Here is a 22,312-nt window from a genome sequence, read left to right as displayed (position 1 = left end):
TAAGCCCCACTTTGCCTTCCTGAACTTTTGTCTTCAGACTGATCACGCGTCCTGTATCCCAGAGTGCAGCCTCAATTACGTTTGTTTCATATTTAAAAATCTAATCTTTTTGACAAACAAGATTGAGAATGTTGAAATTGCCTAACTGTTTAGAGAGTGGTAGCGAATATTAGCAAAGGGACATGGCTTAGTGATGGAGAAGTTTTGTTCTGAGGTGGTTATTAATAGCTCTAGGTGCTTTCAACTGAGTATCTAGGGAGATTTTCACTGTAAGAAATCATAAAATTAATTTCTCCATGCCAAGGATAACTGGTGTGAGCACTGCAATGGTGTGAATGTTTTTGTCCCCCTGCCAGATTCCTACGTTGAAACTTAACCCCCAAAGTGGTGGTATTGATGTGACATGGGAGGTGCTTAGGTCACAAGGGTTCAGCCCTCATGAATGGAATTAGTGTCCTTTAAAAAGAGGCCTGAGGGAGCTTGTTTGCCTCTTTCTCCATGTACAGACACAGCTAGAGGGCATCATTTATGAAGCAGAGAGCAAGCCCTCACCAGACACTGAATCTGCCAGAGCCTTGATCTTGGACAGCCCAGACTTCAGGATGGTGAGCAATAAATTGTTGTTTATAAATTACCCAGTGTAAGTTGTTTTGTTACAGCTGCCTGAACAGGCCAAGACAAGCAGGGAATACCTTACAACAACAGAGGAATGTGCACATGTGGTTGTGCCCTGTGTGTATGTGTGTGTTACAAACTCAAATTAACATTTCTGCTCGTAGGTAGCAAAAATTAAGCTGGAGCAGAGACCAAGGGACTGAGTTGTTAAAAACATCTATAATAATGACATTTAAAGTTCTTATTCTTTCCTGCAAATAAAACAGCAGATTTCCTTTCTGACAGAGGAAGTAACTCTAACCTTTTGCCTCCAAATAGGACATTACTCCCAAACATTCACCTTAAATTCAACATTCTAAAGCTCTTTATCCTTTTCACATTGTAAACATTTTCCTCTTCTAGAGCCCCATATCTTAATGAATGGTTCCAACATTCATCTAGTTGCATAAGCCAGGTGTCATTCTTGACATTTATCACTTACCTCCACTTTCAGTTAAAGTTCGTATCTTCTTGATTTTACCTCCCAGATAGCTATCATCAAATCTAAACCACTTATTTCTAGCACTGCTACCACTCCTCTAATCCAAGCCACTATATTCACCCTGAACTTTAAACTGATCTCTTTGTTCCCACTTTTGCTGCCCTGCAATCTATTTCCCACCCATTACTTTCAAAAACATAAATCAGGTCCTATTACTCCTGAGGGACTATGTTAACTTCTCTTCCTGGGTCCACAAGGGGCGTGGTTTCAAAGGCAAGAACTTCCCAGCGCCATGCCTCCATCTACCTTTCCATCTGGGAGCTAGAGTTCTTTGTCTAATTTCCTGCATGCGGGAGTGGTAAGCAGCCCAGGTGAGCTTCTTTTGTTTAGAAAGCCCACCAAAAGCCTTGGAAGGAGGGGCTCTATTGCGAGCCAGGTAGCCAATCCAGAATCAGAGTCAAAGATCCATCACTCCAGAGGAAGTCTGGAAAAGCTCCTCTCATTGGACAAGAACTTGAATGGGACGGGAGTAACTCCAGGGTTAAAATCCTCCCTACTCCCTTACCTATATGGACTCTATCTCTGGATCCCTCACATGACAGCGTGGGAGCAGCTCTCTGTCTCTGTCTCTCTCTCTCTGTCTCTGTCTCTCTCTCTGTCTCTCTCTCTGCCTAATAAATCGCTTTTCTGCAAAGCTCTTTGAATCCGATATTTACTTAAACAATATCACCATGCCGCCTGGGGTCTCCTCCCTATTCTTGGGTGAGTGAGAGCACAAGGACCTGGAGAAAACACATCCGATTGCGGAACAGTGAGTGTCTTTGGGATGCCCCTGCAACCTGCTCCCTTCCCCCAGTTACACTCCACCACATAAAATTCTGTGCAGGGGCTATTTCTTTCAGGGGAAAGATCCAAACTCTCATCAGTGCCTCCTGGACACTGCATGGCTTTGGTCTATCTAACTCTGTAGCCTCAGGCCCAGACAGTTAGCTAGACTCTTGAACTTCAGTCCAGCAGTTTTTATGTAACATAAAATATTTCTTTTATGTAACACAAAATATTGAATTTAAGACATTTCAATATGTAGAAATTTGTTTCTGGAAATGCCATGACATTTCCTGTCTTTCTCTTTAGATATGTGTGTGTCTTTAGCACTTTGTGTATAGGTACTTAGCATTATTTGGTAATTGAAAACAAGTGGGCTTTGCAAAATCCATTATAGTGTCAATGAAATAATTAGCTTACTCACTTTTCTCAGCAGCAGTTGCTCTTTTCTGTTACTTTTCTATGACTTCTAATTCTGAGCCCCACTCTGTGACTTTCTCTGGGCTTGGTCTAACTCTCTGAGCTACCTATTTGGCTTAATTCTTTGAAATAATTCTACAAAAAACCCTCCACTTTTAATGAAAGCATGTGTGATACCTTTTAGCATAGATGAACATGGCATTTCATTTCCTTGGTCATGAAAGAGAACTCCAAATCCATGGCCATCTTCTCAAAGTCCTTTTGTGCCATCTATTTACTTATTTAAATCAGTTTACCAAGATTGCATTTGAACTATATACTTCAACTTTAGCTTAAAATCCTTTACTCTCATGCTCACAATACTGAATTCACAGTATGATACCATCTTGCCTTACCTTACTGAACCATCGATGGAGGCAGTAAGTACCACTTGCTTTTCTTCTACATAGATTACTTTAACAATTTCCAGAGAATGAGCACGCCAGGAAAGCAGCTGCTTGAATTTCTAAATAGCAACAACAAGGCATATTCCTTGGAATAAGTATATGCTAGTCAAAATGTAGTCTTGAACAAAACCATTTTTCACTGAGCCAAGTTTATGAGTGGATGGTGTAGACAGCTGTGCTAGATGATTAAGTCCTTGCCCCCAATTAGCTCTTCTCTTGCTTGTTGGGGTACCAGAAGTCCTGTTTTTAGAGACTTATTAATTTATACATCTCCCTGGGAGAGGAAGTATCTTGTGTCTTTGGCAATTTATCATGTAACTGAGGATTAGCAATTCATTTAATTGATGATTAGCAGATGACTAGAGGAAAGAGATGCCTTAGGAGACGGTTGGAGGGGGACTGAAAGTAAATATAATCAAGAATAGAAGAAAACAGAGCTGGAAGGTGAAAGCTAAAGGGGAGATTGGCAAAAAGACTTTTCCTATGTTCGAATCTTATCTAGAGATAGAACTGGCTGTTTTTTTTCTTTTTGGGGGAGTGTGGGATGGGAGATATATGCTATAAGTAATTAATGAAAAGAATAAAGCTCAGCTCATTCTCTTTCAAAAACATCACAAATCATCTGTCACAGGAATAGAAAAGAAAAAAAAGAAAAGAAAAAAAATATCATGAGGCTTGTTTATGTGTCTTCAGGATGTGGTTATCTTCAAGTGTAGAGCCCCTTGTGGGCCTCAGAAGACATTCCTAAACTATGTGAAGTAGAGCTGTTAACTGGAGAGCTTGCTCTGCAGTCATACTCCCTGTGAGTATATTCCCTCTTTATCATTGATAAACCCAGACTAACACCTTACTTTGCCCTGGGTCATTTACCTAGAAGAGTAATGTGAAGACAATCCTGGCAGTTTAGAGCTTTCCTATGAGTCTTCTATTCATTTAGACTTTAACAAAGGTTAGGCATAATTCCTCCTAAATTTGTTGGCTTTCTGACTCAATGCCCTCTGGTTGTTCTTAGAGAGCCAAAGTAAGATCTGCACTCTCCTACTTCTTATTGTCTCAAAGCTATTCAAGAATATCTGGTCAACCAAGGCTTCTTTTTCTGCCTTAGGATGTCATTCTCTAACATGAACTGTATTTATAGTAAGATACACATTTTGCCTCATGACCCAGTGAATATGTACCTGAAACGTGTCTGAAACAAGTTTCATAAAATGATACTTGGGTCTAACTCTCTGAGCTTAATTCTTTGAAATAATTCTATTAAAAAAACAATTTCTTTGACATTTGTGATATCTTTTATCATAGGTGAACATGGCATCTCATTTTCTTGGTCATGAAAGAGAACTCCAAATGTACCTATGTGAAATATACATCAACATGATCTATTCTGTTCTATTGCATTGCTTTCCCTTCTCTTCTATTTTTATAAAAATACTGGTTATGACTAATTTAATTGATTTCATGACTCCTAATGGATTAAAACCTGCAATTAGAAACTAAGACTGTCTTTTCTGTATGTGTGCATATGTAATTATATGTGTGGTCTCTCTTTCTGTGGAGAGGTTTTGACTATCTTATCTTTTAGAACATCTGTATCCCACGAAGATCCTTTTTATCAGTAATATGGAGAGAGAACAAGATTAACCTTTTTTTCTAGACTGACATATTACGTATTCATTGCAGTTGTAATCTACAGCCTGACCTGGTTAAAGCATTGGTATTCTGTTGATCTACATAATGATGAGGCATTTTATAGCCAGTTTCTATGGTTCTGTTGTATATTTATTAATAAGCAGCCATGTACAAATGGCATGATCCCATTGTCTGAGTACAGAAAGGTTGAAATGAGATTGAATATGAAGAATTTAAAATAAGTTAAAATAGATTCTCTAATTTTAAATTTGTAAAATGCTTTAAAATCATTTCTACTATGATTGTAACTCAATATTATTCTGTATCTTTGTTTTGAAGATTTTCTCTGAATTTTGAAAGCTCTTGGTTCCTAGTTTATAGAAATTCTATTTGCAAAACTGTAGGCTTTGAATGATATTTTATCTGTTAAAATTAATAATACAATATTATAGTCATCAACAGTAGGATAAAACAATTACATAACTTTTCACCTATACACGAATTAAGCATATGGTTTGTTTTTGTTCAGCTTACAGCAATTTATAGTTACTGATAAATGAAACTTCATGTTTCCCAAGTTATTTGAACCTTATCGTTTTTCATTTGATAGCATAAGTGTTATATACGGAAACAGTATTGGATTAGCAAACAAGAACCCTGCTCCTGGCCCTGACTTCATCACTAACTTACTACGTGCACAAAGGCAAGCTATTCTCTGATTTACTATGCAGGTGGAAACAGTCAAACTAACGTTGAATACCTAAACTTTATAACAGTTAGAATAGATTCTCTGAAACAAAAAGAAAACTCCATTAATCAAATGAAACAATATTTTAAACAATAACTATTCTGAGACAGTCTGCAAGGAATCAAATCCTAATCAACATAAACCCCTTGTTAACACGTGATCCAAAAATACGATGTATCTATTTAAGCTAATATTTAGCTTTTGATTTGATGTATTAAAAAAATAAGACTATGCTAAAGTACCTGTTCCTTGGTACAATATTTTAAAAAATATAATAACATGTGCATGAATTTTAGGGAGAATTTAGACTAGTTATAAGAATTTCTTAAATATTTCTGCACCAGGTTTGCAAGGAAGGTTATGGAATATCTTATAAAGATGTGTAAGATATAGAAACGGACTATATAATCTATGAACTCTTTCAAACTCTGGGTTGCTATACAAATTCTCACAAATAGGTCAAAACATGAAGAAGATGCAAAGTGACCAGTGGCCGGCATACTCATTTCTCTCCCTCACTCACTTCTTCCTCCCCTCTTTTCACCAGAAGACCATTGCTATTTGTCATATAGCTCAAATTTCATAGTATATGTGCCTTGACAATAGAGAGTCTTGAATTTCTATCCTTTATGGTGTCTGGTATAAAGAAATGCTCAATAAATATGTGCTGACTCATAAATTAAAGTGGAAAACTAAAGTTCTTACCTTTTCATCATGAGGTGGATCCAGGAAAGAGCTAATATTGCAAAGGATAACATGTCCTTCTGTATAAAATTTAAACATTGAAATCTTTAATTAGATATGGTGTTATCTAAATCAATACTATCTGAAAGTTATTTTGATGTAGGCATTTATAACACTGAATAAATCAGAATCTGAGAAAACAGAAATGAAAGCAGAACTTTCATATTCATATTTATGTATTTATTTAAGATGGAGTCTCACTCTGTAGCCCAGGATAGAGTGCAAAGGCACAATCTCGGCTCACTGCAACCTCTGCCTCCTGGGTTCAAGCAATTCTCCTGCATCAGTGGCCCAAGTAGCTGGGATTACAGGTGCCTGCCACCACACCTGGCTATTTTTTTTTTTTTTTTTTTTTTGTATTTTTAGTAGAGATGGAGTTTCACCATGTTGGACAGGCTGGTCTTGAACTCCTGAACTCAGATGATCCACCTGCCTTGGCCACCTAAAGGGCTGGGATTACAGGCATGGGCCTCCATGCCCAGCCCATATTTATTTTTATGTGTAGAAATTATTTTGTTTCTGTCTTGATAAGTCCTAATGAAGTTGCTTTACCCACTTAGAGTTCTTTTAGAGATCAGGGTAATGGAAATGAATATACCACCAAACAGAGTCCAAACTCTTATAGAAATAGTCAACCTACAATTCAAATGATAGTTACAAAAACTACATTATCAAAGAGCAACAATGACTACACCTCAACATTTAAACTATTTAAACTGCAGGAAAACAAACATATAAAAAAGAGTCTTGAAAGAAGACAGATGGAAAAAAAAGAACACAGATAAGAATGACATCAAACTTCTTGTCAGAAGCAACATAAGCAAGAAGAGTAAAATAAAATATTTAACATTGTGAGAGAAAAAACTGACCAACCTAGAATTCTGTACTTTGCAAAATTAACCTTCAAAAGTGAAGAAATAACGACTTTCTCAGACAATGTCATTCATAGGCCTGCTTTTCAAGACATGCTAAAAGAAGTTCAGAAAGAAGAAAAATGAGGCCAGGCATGGTGGCTCACGCCTGTAATCCCAGCACTTTGGGAGGCCAAGGTGGGCGGATCACAAGGTCCGGATATACAGACCATCCTGGCTAACATGGTGAAGCCCTGTCTCTACTAAAAATACAAAAATTTAGCCGGGCATGGTGAAAAGTGCCTGTAGTTCCAGTTACTCAGGAGGCTGAGGCTTGAACCTGGGAGGCGGAGGTTGCTGCTGTGAGCCGAGAATTGCACCACTGCACTCCAGCCTGGGTGACAGAGCAAGACTCCATCTCAAAAAAAAAAAAAAAAAAAAAAAAAGAAAGAAGAAAAATGATATAGGTTAAAAAAAATAATAACTCAGATCTACCTAAAGAAAGTAAGAACATTAGGCAAGGAATAAGTGAAGATAAAATAAAAACTTTTATTTTTGTTAATCTTAATTGATCTACCAGATAACAGTTTGTAAAAAAAAAAAAGATAGCAACAACTTATTTGATAATTATAACTCATAAATACTTGAAATGAATAATAATAATTATACAGGAGATAAAAGAGAGACATTAGGAATACTTTGGTACAAAGAGATACAAAGTGGCATAATGTTATTTGAAAACAGGCACAGGCTAATTGTGAATATATATTATAAACTCTAGGGCAACCACTAAAAAACATTTAAAAGGAAGTGTAATAAATATGCTAAGAAAGGAGAGAAAATAGATTCACACCAAATGCTCAATTAAAACCACAAAAGGCAGAAAAAGAGTGGAAGACAAAAAGAGGAATAAAGAGCAAGGGCAACAAATTAAGAACAATAACAAATATGGTAGATCCTAATTCAAGTATCAAGTCAATAATCAATTACTTTAGATGCCAACAATCTAAATACACCAATTAAAACAAAGAGATTGTCCAAGTGAATTTAAAAACATGACCCAACCAAATGTTGCATATAAAAAAACCTACTTTAAATATAGATACATATAGATTAAAAGCAAAGGAACAGAGAAAGATACACTACACCAACACTAATCAAAAGAAAGCAAGTGTAGCTGTATTAATTTCAGACAGAGCAGACTTCAGAGTGATAAAACTTATCAGGGCTTAACAGAGGACATTACCTAGTGATAAAAAGGTCAGTTCTCCAATATTTGACCATCCTTAATATGTATTCCCCTAATAACAGAGTCTCAAAATATTTATAGGACAACAAGTTAAAATAGATGGATCCATTATTATAGTTGGAGACTTCAACACCCTTCTATCAAGAATGGGCAGACCAAGCAGGCAGAGGATCATTAAAGATATAGTTGAAATCAACAGCACCATCAATAAACTGAATATAATTGACCTCTATAGATTACTTCATACAACAACAGCAGAACACACATTCTTCTGGAGATCATGTAGACGTTCCCCAAGACAGACCATGTTCTGGTCCACAGAACACACCTGAACAAATGTAAAAGAATAGACATCATACAATGTATGTTTTCACATCCGATGGAATTAAAGTAGAAACTAGTAACAGAAAGACAACTGGAAAATCCCAAAGTAATTGAAGATCATGTAGAATATTTTTAAATTCTTTAGGTCAAAGAATAAATCTCAAGGGAAATTTGAAAGTGTTTTGAATTAAATAAAGGTGAGGCCAGGCATGGTGGCTCATGCCTGTAATTTCAGCACTTTGGGAGGCTGAGGTGAGTGGATCACCTGAAGTCAGGAGTTTGAAATCAGCCTGGCCAACATGGTGAAACTCGGTCTCTACTAAAAACACAAAAATTAGTTGGCTGTGATGGCAGGTGCCTGTAATCCCAGTTACTCGGGAGGCTGAGGTGGGAGAATCACTTGAACCTGGGAGGTGGAGGTTGCAGTGAGTGGAGATAGTGCCACTGCACTCCAGCCTGGGTGATAACTATGAGACTTTGTCTTAATTGAAAAAAAAATAGTGAAATTACAACTTATCAAAATTTGTGGTATGCAGTGATAGTATTGCTCACATGGAAATTCATATCATTCAATGCATATATTAGAAAGGAAGAAAGATCTAAAGTCAACAATCTACGCTTCTACTTTAGGAAAATAGAAAAAGAAGACCTATCTCTACAGAAAAAAAGGTGGCACAAACCTATAGTCTCAGCTACTCAGGAGGCTGAGGTGGAAGGATCACTTGTACCCAGGAGTTGGAGGTTACAGGGAGCTATGAGTGCACCACTGCACTCCAGCCTGGGCCGCAGAATCAGACCTTGTCTCTCTCTCTCTCTCTCCATTTTTTTTTTAAAGGCAACAACTAATGACGTAATGATGCCTGAGGATGTGAGGATGTCTAATTTAATCTAGTGAATAGATAGCAGCCCTCAAAGAAGTTCTCTTAACATTTACTGAGGCATAGAAAAAAGAAGCCCAACAGCAGAATCTAGGAGAGGTCCACTTCAGTTATAATGTAGATGAAGCTAGACTGTATCCCAAACCCACTCTATTTTTCTGGATCACAAGCAAAAACCACAAATTTCAGGATGAGGATAGGCTGTATGATAGTAAAGTATTCTAGGCAGAGGCAAGGAGAGGTGCATGCTGGAAATTCTATAGATAGTTTCAAATTTTAGTTCTCTGTATTTATCATATAGTAGGCAAAGTTAATGCAAGAATAATCAGGGTATTTTTAGAAAGGAACAAAATTTGACTGACCTAGTTTTCTCTACAAGTTTTCTGTAAAAATAATTAGTGTCTATATAAATTGTACAGATTGACAGATAAGTGATAATCAGAAGTGTAAGAATACCAGAATGTAAAAGGATTGGTAATAAGTCCCCCCCCTGCAAAAAAAAACCTTTTAGGAAAAACAAGAATAACCTTAAATAAATGTAACTTTATTTATAATACTATATACAAATATAGACAATTATTTTCAATAAGGTCCAGAGGATTCAATTAACAGTACAAAATGGTTTGTTTTAATTTTTTTATAAAATAAATATTGAGGCTGGGCACAGTGGCTCACACCTATAATCCCAGCACTTTGGGAGGCTGAGGTGGACGATCACTTAAGGTCAGGAGTTCAAGACCAGCCTGACCAATATGGTCAAAAACTGTCTCTACTAAAAACACAAACATTAGCTAGGTGTGGTGGTGCATGTTGGTAATCCCAGCTACTTGGGAGGTTGAGGCAGGAGAATCTCTTGAACCTAGGAGGTGGAGGTTACAGTGAGCTGGGATCGCACCACTGCACTCTAGCCTGAGTGACAGAGCGAGACTCTGTCTCAAAGAAAAAAAAAATTAAAACAAATTTTGAAATGAGAAAAATGTTTCTAAAAGAGAATATGTAAACTTAAGTATGAAAACTAAATTTGAAATGTAAGCTTTTAAGCAGTTCTATTCTGGATGCAAATCTCACAATTGCATTAGCAAAATAACAGTAAGCAAAGAGGTAGATATGGAGAAAAGAGAAAGTGAAAGGGGGCTAAGCTTTCTGTTTTAACTGAAAAATACTGTTTCATTCTAATTCTAACCAATTAATTAATTGTTTAGAAAAACTTGAAGATAAACACTAGTAAAATGAAAAAACTTTTTACACATGCATGTGCATTCACATACACACATAATCTTTCAAAGTATAGGAGAGACGAAAACAAGAAAATTTAGGATTAATTCAAATGACAGAAGAGAAGCATAAAGGAAGAATGAAAGAAAGAACTGTATTGGATGAAAGAAGTAAGACCAACCATGTTAATTATAACAAATATAAAAAATAAAGTCCCCTATTGAGAAAAAATCATTCATTTTCTCTCTAATTTACGGTAGAACTTCCTTTAATAATTAAGATTAATGCAACATACACTTTCAGTGTTAAAAATTAAAATTTTATATTCTTTCCAAAAAAGTAGGTACATAGATGGGTAGTCACACCCATTTTAAAGACAGAAAGGACAATGCCTTGCTCTAAGTGAAGAGCTAGGAATGAAACAGGTTCTCCTCACACTCATTTATTCTGTTTATTCAGCAGGCTATTCAGAACACTTTCTCAGGCTTGAGCATACCTCTTAGTCTTTCTTTTGTCTCAATATATACCATGTATTTTTCCTAAAGCCATTTCGATATCATGTAAGTTATTAAGATGCCTGTGTCTGAATATACAAGAGTAATGACTCACCCATATTTCCAGCCAGTAGTATCCTGGCACATGAATCAGCATACAGCGATGTCAGAGAAATGGCAGAATGTTTTGTGAAAGGTAGCATATCTTTCAGTAGTCTTCCCTAAATAAAGTATAATGCAAATAAAATTTTTTCTATGCTAATACATCTCATAAAATCTTAATATTGAAATTGATTTTCTCCGTAAATAATACATCTCAAGAATCATCGTTGGTACTGAACCACGATTCCCTTCTTTGTAATGAAAATAATTCAAAACTATCCATAGGGACTTATTTCCTTGAAATTAAGTATTCTAAAAGTATGGATAACTATTAATTAGAAGCATCTAGACTCTGAGTATTATAGACTGTCTCTATATTTGGGGTTGTTTTTGCATATCCCATGACCCTTTTCATGGAGTTCCTCAGACTTTCTTTCCAATTACATATTTTCTTTTTTTAAAATTTAACTCAAACAGGCATTGACATATTTTCTTTTTAAACAAACATTCTTTTCAGAAGTGAGCTACACTTTTAAGTGTGTCAGTTGTTTTAAACAGGAATATATGCCTCTTCAGAAACATTTATTTCTTAATATTGGTGCAAGATAAAGAATTGTAGAGAATTAAATTCAAACAGGTTGCTTTTCAGTGCCCAGCACTGGGAAGGACTTTCACACGTATTATCTCGTTTACAGAATAAACATCAACATCAAAGCTTGTGCAGGGTTGAATCTGCTACTTATTTTGTTAGACTGCTTGGACATAATCTCTTCCTTTCCTATTTCTTTTACTCTTTCATTTCCATGTTAGAAAAAAAAAGGTATTGTTCTAATACTGAGATCATCTCAAGGAAAGTTACTGTTAGAATACTTTATATTTCAAACCAGGGTTGTTTTTTTACACAAATAAGCTAGGATCTACTGGTAGACTTAGAATTATATCTGGCAGAAAGCCATGAGGTTCTGTGTTGTTGGATCCCACTATCTGCCACACAAAACTGTTGTGTTTTCTGAGTTTCTCTGTAGGAAGGAGCCTTACCACAAGCGAAGCCACCTCCTCTTTTCTGAGGATTTCATTTTCATCATCCTCAGGCTACTCAAGATCCTTCCTTTCATCATCTTCTGTCCTCTTAATTCCACCCTAAATCATTTTAAACCTTCTGGTAAATGAAAGTTATATTTTTCTTTGTAAAATGTTGAAGGACACTCAATACGATGCAATAGCTTCTTTCAACTGTTTGGTAAACTAACAATTTATTGTATACTCAACACTTCAGTATTCTTATACTCTTTTACTATAATACACAATTAATATCTTTTAATATTATTTAAATATTCAATAAGACATTTAGTGGCATGTATTCATAACTCAATTTAAAAGAAAGATTTGAATATTTTGAATGCATGAACCCATCAAAACTAATGCCCTTGGTGGGCACGGTGGCTCACACCTGTAATCCCAGCACATTGGGAGCCCAAGGAGGGCAGATCACAAGGTCAGGAGTTTGAGACAAGCGTCGCCAATATGGTGAAACCTAATCTCTACTAAAAATACAAAAATTAGCCAGGTGTGGTGGCACATGCCTGTAGTCCCAGCTACTCAGGAGGCTGAGGCAGAAGAATCGCTTGAACCCAGGAAGCAGAGGTTTCAGTGAGCCGAGATGGCACCACTGCACTCCAGCCTGGTGATAGAGCGAGACTCTGTCTCACAAAACACACAAACAAACAACAACAACAAAAAAACTAATGCCCTCTTCCCCCCAAATAAAAGAATTATAAGTAGGCTCAATAGATTTTTCTAGTAAATCTTCATGCCGGATTCACCATTACTGCTTCTATTAGGGACATAAGGGATGAGACTGAAGCAGTGTGTCAAAGGTAAAGATCTTCCCAGAAATTCCTACCTGTGAGGCTTGCCTGACCGCTTAAGAGTCTTCTCTCAATATGGGTATCTATCTGTATGCAGATATCTATCTATCTGTATGCAGGTATATATCCCAATATGGGTATCTATCTGTAATGTGTTTGATAGAAAAGTAGAAGAGCTTCCAAAAAGAGGAGAGATTTGAAATAGCTAAGTTAGCAGTTTTGATGATTTGATCTTCTGAGTTACAAAACTCTTCTCTAGTAAAGTTTGGGTAGCATTATCAATACACAGGCTGCAAAATCAGCAATTTGGCTAGAAAGCTGAGAAAAGATTAGAATTGGATGCCATATGGAAGAACGCTAAGATTCACTTAATGACTCTATTTATCTTTCCCATTCTTCCCTATTCCCAGACATTACTTCCATAGTCCACAAGCGGAGGTGTCCGTCCTCATGAGCAGTGACAAGGATAGGTGGCGTGGCTTCTGGTAAACTGGCACTTCCAGGATGTTTTTTGTCCACTGGCTGTTGCTCTCTTGCTATGACATCTGTTCGTTCACCTATTTGAGAAATTAATGAACTATCATGCGGCCAGACACAGTGGCTCACACTTGTAATCCCAGCAGTTCGGGAGGCTGAGGCGATGGATCACTTGAGGTCAGGAGTTCGAGACCAGCCTGACCAACATGGTGAAACCCCATCTCTACTAAAAATACAAAAATTAGCCAGGAGTGGTGGTGCACACCTGGAATCCCAGCTGCTCAGGAGGCTAAGCAGGAGAATTGCTTGAACCTGTGAGGTGGAGGTTGCAGTGAGCCGAGATGGCATCACTGCAATCCAGCCTAGGGGACAGAGCAGAGACTCTGTCTCAAAAAAAAAAAAAAAAAGCTATCATGGAATTTGCAATACTTAGAATTCCAAATTTTTATGGAATGTAAAATGAAAGGCAGACAAGAAAATAGCAAAAGCAACACATTATTTTTCTTCTTCTTCTTCTTCTTTTTTTTAACCCAGAGAACTTTAGTCAGGGCAAAGGACAAAAAAAAAGCATTAACAAATGGAATCCTGGATCACTGAAAACGTATAAAAAGTATTGTAAAAGCTTCCATACTACACATAACAGCTCAAACAAGGTATTTATTCATAAATCTTACACATACAGAATGGGGTATAAATTCAGTATAAGTTTTAGAAAAATGGGATGGAGACCAAGAAGTTCAGTAATGTTTTGGATTCTTAAAACCTATAATTAGTATTTAAAAAGGTATCATCATAATGAAAATTCTGCCTTTTAGACTACTGAATCCTAGAGCACCTCAACATTTGGTTACAAAAAGAATATATATGTGTGTGTGTGCGCGCGCGCGCGTGTATTATATATACATATATAAGGAATATATATAGGAGCATATATAATGAATTCATATATTAAGAAATATATATTCATTAAGAATATTCTATCATCTAAATGCCCTATTGCAAAGGAGTTACTTTATTATAAAGAAGACAGGTGATTTCATACTGACCTTTAACCTCACTGTCATGCATGCTCTGCTTGCTTCCCTGAATTAGGGGAGGAAAGGAGAAAATACTTCTATGATATTGTAAGAAAATGAGATATACTGGGAGAATAAATTCTTCAGACAGTTGAATTTTTATTTCTAAGCATTCATTTTTAAATTATTCTTAAATTTGTTTTTTCTTGTTGAAAAAATGTAATGCAGAGATTTTTATGTCCAGAAATAGACAATTCATAACACAACATTCTTCTAGTGGTTGAGGTACAGCATAATAAAGAAAGTAATTAAAAATGCCTGATGCGTGCTCAGTTCTTGGTTTACATTAGCTCTAACTGTATTCACAACCATGCAACTTAGTCTTCATCATTTCCTTTTTACTGAAACAGAAACAGAAACTCAGACTAAATGACACCTCTAAAGCTAATCAGATAATAAATGAAGGACTTGGATTCAAGTACAAGTCTGTCTGGCTTTTGCTTCCATGTAAGTTTATTCTTTCCACTATGCTGGTGATTTAAAAATAATTTTTGCAGTGATAACTTTTCTTCAAACAAAATTCTAACTAGAAATATAAAGCATAAAAATATATATAAAATTGGAACTGAGAACACAGTTTGAAAACCACTGCATTACATTACATGTTGTAATGTAGTTATATTACCTGCTGTCTCTTCTCCCTGTGACATATGTATAGTACTTAACTTTTTCGCAAAATACTCTAAAATTACTTCATTACTTTGTAAGTATAAAAATAACATGCATAATTTACTTTATTTGTGTTTGCATATTGATTATTCACAGATATGAAAGCTTTGAAAAATACATAAAAATTGAAAAACATAAAATTGAAAAAAAACTTTAGACATTGAATTTTTTGCAAAACAAAGAGTTTTTACGTATACACAGAATTTTTCCACTGTTACCTTTATCAAAGGAGGGGATCAAATGCTCAATATCACTATTTTTTTAACCAACCTTGAGAATGACAGGAAGACAGACGACTCTCTCTGTGTCTTGCTTACCTTACTACTCTGTGGACCTTTGCTGGACTCACACTGGAATGAAGGACATATGGAATCCTGACTTGGTCTCCTATAAGGGGAGGAGGGAAGCCCAAGGATAAAAGGTGAAGTATGGGATTCTACCGTACTCAAAGGGTGTGCTTCTCTGCTTTAATTTCAGCTGATTGCTTCTTTCATCATCTGTAGATACTGAGCCACTCACTTAGGAAATAAATCATAGCTTATATTTTGTGTAATAAATGCTGACCACTATGGAGTCTTCACCTTCCCCAAAAAGTTTGGCCAAGTGAGCATTTTCCATCACTGCTACTGTGATAAAGGGTGCAAATGAGGTTTGTTGCTCCCTGGTTCAGAAAATAAAAGTCTGGCCTATCTTACTGCTAAGGCTAGATTTAGTCCCAGAGACTCTTACATCGAAATGGCAGGGGTGAGGTGGCAGTGGGGGACCCTACAAGCCTGTCTAACTTCCAGCTGTACAGTGTCTGGTTCTAACCGGATCCTAGTCTGTGGCACTCCACTGAAATGGGCTGAAAAGTGGCTTAAGACACTGGTGCAGATGTCTACAGAATAAGTCCTCAAAATATTCTCAGAACGATTTTGATGAAATTTCATGCCAAGAGGTAGGGAAGGGTTACGTTCTGGCTAACCGCTGGGTGACCCAAAACCAGCATAGATGCTTTTGATTTCTTTTCAAAGTTATATGTGGCATTGTCTATTGCCTGCAAACCAGAGCTCTTAAGCAAACATAAATAGGAAAAACACTTTTTCTTAAATCCTCTGCTCTCAGAAATGGATGACAATTGCTTAGTTATAGTGAATGGTGAATGAAACCTCCTGCCATATGACCTTCTGTACTCGCCTTGCAAGTCCTTCCTTCTGCTTCACACCAGTATTAGATTTTGGCAAAAAGTATGGCCAAGTGAGCATTTTCTGTCTCTGCTACTGAGATAAGGGGTGCTGTGAGACTGACATGGTAAGGGGACCACACAGCACTTTAAATCCCTGAGGAGAACCTCACCTCCGAAATGACAGTAATGGGAAGAAAGCTGAAGCCAGGTGTCAACCCAACTGATGTCTCTTTTCAGTTGTCCCTTTCTTAACATCGAGATGAAGTAAACTCTTTCTATTACTTTTAATGGCAAAAACCACCGTTAATTTTGCACCAACCTAATGTATCAGCCACCTAAGTCCCAGACAGTATTACTGGTTCAGTAAGTACCGAGTTACCTTGCACATTCAGGGGTACGAAAGAGGAAGAGTATGTCATTAATTTTAAAGCGCTTGGGATCCAAGTCAGGGTTTACAGTGAAACAATCTTCAGGTCGGTACCTGGAAATAAGTATACATTTACATGATAAAAATTCACAAACTATGGAACTTACAGTACTAAGATTGTATATTCCCTGCAGAGCTAATCAATTCCTCAAATGCTGATATTATTGAACATGGAAATAAAAAGCAAGGGAGTAGAGTTTGAACATACCTTTTTTAACAAGGTTCTGTACAAGAACATGATTGTCAGTGGTTTAAAAGTGGTTAAAAGTCTTAGTTCAACTAACTGGTCTAGTCTTCCTACCTTTAGATCAGAGAGTAGGCTTATATAAAATCCGGTGGATAAAACTCTATTTTACCTTACTTTTAGAGATGAGGGCCCACTGTGTTGCCCAGACTGGTCTCGAACTCCTGGGCTCAAGCAATCCTCCTACCTCGGCCTCCCAAAGTGCTGGGATTACCAATGGGAGCCACCATACCTGGCTGGTTTTATACAGTTTAAATAATAGAGTTCTAATCTTTAAATGAGTGGAGTAATTAATTTTAATAAAATATCATTATTACCCTTAAAAGACCTTATAATGGAGTGGGGGAGAACAGGCAGTCCAGTGAGGACACTGCTCTCGCGCTCCAGTCTCCTGTTGACCCAGATTCCAAGGTCAATATTGACCTTTCTAGGGCTTTCCTAGGAACAGAGCAGTAGTCCCTGAATGCCTGCACTGACACATCATGCTTGGCTCTTAAAGCTGCACTTGAGATTCATTATAGCAAATAGACCTTATAGCAAAATTCCCCATTTTCTTTAGTGGAAATTACTTCTGTGAGTGATGAAGGGGCCTACCTGGAAAGTGAACCCAAACTCAAGAGAGAAGCCTACGAGCTTGATGACTTGTTGAGCTAAAATTTTTTAGACATTTCTGCTGTGCAGATGAGCTGAGTCGTGAAGTGAATTATTAACTAGCAAGAATAATATTAAGTCTGGGCTCAAAAAAGCCCGAGGCTTAGAGCAGGAAGAGAAGAGTTATTTCTTCTGACTGGTGAAGGGGTCTTAGCAAAATTCAAGGTAGACAAAAAGATGGGATCTACTGCAAATATCGAAACCATTTTCAGTTTCAGAACCTTTAAAGCTGGGCCTGAATTACCCTCCACAGCTCTGTGCTGAATCACATGTTTTGCAAAATACTGCACTGATTCTAAATCAATTGTCTCAAATAATTATCTGCCTATAGGAAAGGGACCCTTGTGTGACCCACTATGCTTGGTTGTTTTCCTTGATTGGATGTTGGATTCCTGTGCATCCCTTCAAGGCACTTTAACAAGAAGGATCTTCGCCTTTAAAGTGGGATTATCAACACGGGTGTTGCCCCCCTCTTTAGGCTGTGGCATCAAGATTATGGTCTTTTTAGTCTGTCTGCTTTCCCTTCTTAGGAAGGAGTCATACACAAGCTGACACGGTGTGAAAGCAGTAGCAAGGTGAGGAAGTGTGCAGTGTGGATGGCTGTAGATACCAAACAAGTGTACAATCCATGAGAAAAGCATGGGGCATGGGCTGAAGTGAAGGAATAGGAGGAGGACAGGAAATCCAGGGGCAGGATCCGGGAGCATATGGAGTGAGGTGCAGAAAGAGGGGTCTGCAGAAACAGCTATTTCAATTAAAGGTTCAAAGAGAAGAAATCCATAGTCCAAACAAGAAACGATTATTTCCTCTCAAAAACTGGCTAAAAGGAATGACTCAGACTTGGATGGGAAGGGAGCAGGCAGACCAGCCATATGTTAAGTACTGTAAATAGAGAGGGAGACATTCCTCTTCTTTTCTCTCGTCCTTTCCAATTCTCCTTTCCCTCCTCTTTTATACCTCTTCTCTTCCCTCAAATGCTTAAACTTGATTTTCTTTTCATTCATTGTTAAGGTTCTTGGCCATCTTGTATCTGCAAGTAAAATTTTACAAATCCCCTTGCCATAGGGTGGCCACACGTGACCCTTGCATACATTCCAATTACACAGCTGGGGAGAACTTATTATTTACAATCCATCCGAACACATCATTCAATGTTAGTTTGCAACAAATGGAAAAAACATTTAGAGGTGGATGGTAGGGGAAGAGTAGGATTTTGGCCATAGTCCAGAGTAAATCTAATTGGTTGAGAGGAATCATTGCATCTACCACATTAGCCCCTGGTATCCCCAATCTGTAATAAATCAGAAGTGTTGAGGTGTGAATGAGAAGGAAAGGCCATCCAGGACTCTTCTCACCATTTGCCTTGGTGACTGAGTAGATGGTTGTGGCTCTGGGAATACAGGAAGGGGAGAAGTTTGGGAGCAGGGAGTAGGTTGGGAAGATGTTTTAGGCACGTGGGGCTTTGAGTGTCTTGGTAGCAATCCAGATGAAAATTGCCAGTAGGCAATTGGTTATGTGTGTTTGAAGCTCTGAAGAGATTAGTGTTTGAAGTTGTTACATATTTTAATTAGTTGTTGAAGTCATCAATTTGGGCAAGATCACACATGAAAAGCATATACTGGTTGAGAATAGTAAAGATCAAAGCTCTTGGGAATAAAGATGCTTACAGTTCACCTTACACCAATTTAGACACTTAGAACATAGTCTGTTCATGACTATAACTTCCAGGAAAGCCTGCTTTGAGTGTTATCACCATTTTTATGTATTGCTTTTTTTCTTCCCTGAGGTTTTTTGGGGTTTTCCTTGATACTGAGTTTCACTCACTCTGTCACCCAGGCTGTAGTGCAGTGGCGTCATCTCAGCTCACTGCAACCTCCACTTCTCAGGTTCATGCAATTCTCATGCCTCACTCTCCCCATTAGCTGGGATTACAGGCATGTGCCACCACGCCTGACTAATTTTTATATTTTTAGTAGAGACAGGGTTTCACCATGTTGGCCAGGATGGTCTCAAACTCCTGGCCTTACGTGATCCTCCCGCCTCAGCCTCCCAAAGTGCTGGGTTCACAGACCTGAGCCACTGCACCCAGCCCTCCCTCGAGTGTTGCATGTTGCTTGGCTCTTCTGCATTACAGTTTTTACATTGTTTAAAGAAAATACACAACTTACACTTTTTTGACAGTAGACGTTACAAAATTCCACAAGATGATCATACCACTTAAGGTTCCCGCTGCTATCAAATTATATCCTTCTACTTGTAGTAAATCAATGCAGTTCACTCGTAATAAATTAATGGCAGGTTTCTGAAGAACGAAGGAAACAGAACATCATGAATACAGTGCTCACGATTCACGGTACAAATGTCATGTGTACACTTTGTAATTGTCATTAACTTAAAACGAAATGCCTTATTATATATATTTTTAATCCCAGAGCATGAAATTTAGTAAAATCTAATTTTTCTTGCACTAAAAATTTTTAACTGGCAGAATTTATTAAAACAACAAAAATATACTCTTCCTTTTTACTGGCTTCTTTTTCTCAGCCTTATTTATTCTTCCCTACCACTTATTAGGTTAACTTCCCATCTTTCTCTTCCCTTTGAACTTTTTGAAAGAATATTCGTCGTTTCCCACTTACCGACTTTTCTTTCACTCAGCAATTTTCACTGGCTGCTGCTCCATAACACTCTGTGATAGCTTTTCCTATTTATCATTAAGATATTTTTCAACTGTCTTGCCTCAAATATTTGTTGGACATCTACTATGTTAGATTCTTGGAATACAAAGTCAAGTAGGACATCTGTGATCTGGAGAAACTAATAATACTTTAAAGTACTCAGATAAAGTGTTGATTAGGGTGCAGTGTGAAAGTGCTGTACCAGAGGGAGGCACACAGAAGACCTGATGGGCATGGAAGAGTGGCATTTAAATAAGAAAAGAGGTTTATTACCACTGTTAATTCCCACTCTCAATTGCTCTCCCCTTTTTGAAATTTGTTACTCTCCTGACGTCCTTGACAGCCGACTTTGCTGTGTCTCTGTGACTTCTCTTTCTGTTTCCTACTTGGTACCCTCTTGCTCTGCCAGCCTTTTAAATATTAATATTCTTGGGGTTTATCTCAACTTTATTTGCTTTTTTTCTTTTTTCAACTCTTTCTGAGGAATCTCAGATTACGTTTCAAATACCATCTCAGTGGTAATGACCTAATTATCTAGTCCAGTCCCCTCCCACAAGCTTCAGGCTTATATATTTAATTACTTAGACATTTTACAGGTATCTCAACGTTAATAATATCTTATCACTTTCCTTAAGCATGTTTCTTCACTCAGTACTTTTTCTTCTGAGACTGATTTCACTCTGTCGCCCAGACTAGATAGAGTACAGTAGAATGATCACAGCTCACTGCAGTGTCAACCTCCTGGGCTCAAGTGATCCTCCCACCTTGGGCTCTGGTGTAGCTGGGACCACAGGTGGGTGCCACCATACCCGACTAATGTTTGCTTTTTGTAGAGACAGGGTCTCACTGTGTTGCCAGGGTGGTCTTGAACTCCTGAGCTCAAGTCATCCTCCTGCCTCAGCCTCCCAAAGTGCTGGGATTATAGGCATCAGCATGGTGCCCAGTCCCTCTTCTTTACTGCAGTGGTTAGCACTGTTTTCCAATTCATCATTCAAGCTTGAAATCCTGGAGTTATCCTTCTTTCCTTCCTTTCTCTCAGTATCCTCCTCTTCCAACTGCATGGTATCAATTGCAAGTTGTGCTACTTTTACTGCCTAGGTATTTTCTGAAACCAAAACCTTTTCTTCTGCACCATCTCCATTGTCATGACCTTACTCAAGCTGGTCTGCAGTGGTACAATCATAGCTCACTACAACCTCGAACTCCTAGGCTCAAGCAGTCCTCCTACCTTAGCCTCCCCAGTAGCTGTGACTAAAGGTGCACTCCACCACACCCAACTAATTTTCTTTAATTTAAAAAAATTTTTTGTAGAGACAGGGTCTACGTTGCCCAGGCTGGTTTCGAACTTTTGGCCTCAAGTGATCCTCCCACCTTGGCCTCCCAAAGTGCTGAGATTACAGGTGTGAGCCACTAAATCTGGCCATCCTTAAATCTTTTAATTAAAACAGTAAGTAGCTTGTTGCCTGAATCTTCTGCCTCTAGTCTTGTCCCTTTCAAATATATCATGCAAGCAGCATCAAAGATAGCTGCCCACAACACAAACCTGATAGTGTCATTTCTCATGTAAAAACCCTTCAGTGGCCTTCCATTTGTTACAGGATACTCAAGCTCCTTATTCTCTAAGCATAGTCTGGTTCCTAGCTATTTATATGTCTTCATTTTTTACTACTCCCGGTATTACTGTAGCCATACTGAAATACTTGTAGTTATCCTTCACAAACCACGCAATATTTTACCTCCATGATTTTGTTCACATTACCTGCTCCAATTGAGATTCACTGTCTTTTCATTACACTCTGGAAACTGCCTATCTGAGCCAAGCTAACTCCTTTAGCTACAATTCAACAATTATCCTCTTCAAAAACCTCCCCCTCTCCCTAGCCCTCAAGGATCTCTGCTGTACTTCTATAGTGCAGGTACTATACCTCATTAATCCTGATATTCCTAATACTAAAAACAGTGCATGATACATGGCAGGTATTCAATTATAAGTGCTTCCTAAATAAAAGAGCTTTAGGGAGAGGATTTCCATGCAC

At 37.7% G+C, this 22,312-nt stretch overlaps 1 protein-coding gene across 1 annotated transcript in view; it reads right to left on the bottom strand.

Moving 5' to 3' along the window:
- Nucleotides 1-22,312, bottom strand: part of WDR64 (WD repeat domain 64) — a 144,375-nt gene that overhangs the window by 17,614 nt on the left and 104,449 nt on the right. Inside the window, exons 16-23 of the mRNA XM_064383474.1 lie at nt 19,767-19,900; nt 16,656-16,757; nt 15,429-15,498; nt 14,413-14,449; nt 13,307-13,446; nt 11,035-11,140; nt 5,870-5,928; nt 2,737-2,846 (exon numbers count right to left, since the gene is read on the bottom strand). Coding sequence (XP_064239544.1) covers nt 2,737-2,846; nt 5,870-5,928; nt 11,035-11,140; nt 13,307-13,446; nt 14,413-14,449; nt 15,429-15,498; nt 16,656-16,757; nt 19,767-19,900 — 758 coding nt within the window. The remainder of the gene's footprint in view (nt 1-2,736; nt 2,847-5,869; nt 5,929-11,034; nt 11,141-13,306; nt 13,447-14,412; nt 14,450-15,428; nt 15,499-16,655; nt 16,758-19,766; nt 19,901-22,312) is intronic.

This window comes from Aotus nancymaae, unplaced genomic scaffold (assembly GCF_030222135.1).
Source record: "Aotus nancymaae isolate 86718 unplaced genomic scaffold, 86718_ANA_hifiasm-v0.15.2.pri h1tg000032l_0, whole genome shotgun sequence".
Taxonomy (NCBI): Eukaryota; Metazoa; Chordata; class Mammalia; order Primates; family Aotidae; genus Aotus; species Aotus nancymaae.
The sequence above is the reverse complement of the archived record's forward strand: the minus strand, read 5'-3'. Positions and strand labels throughout refer to the sequence as shown.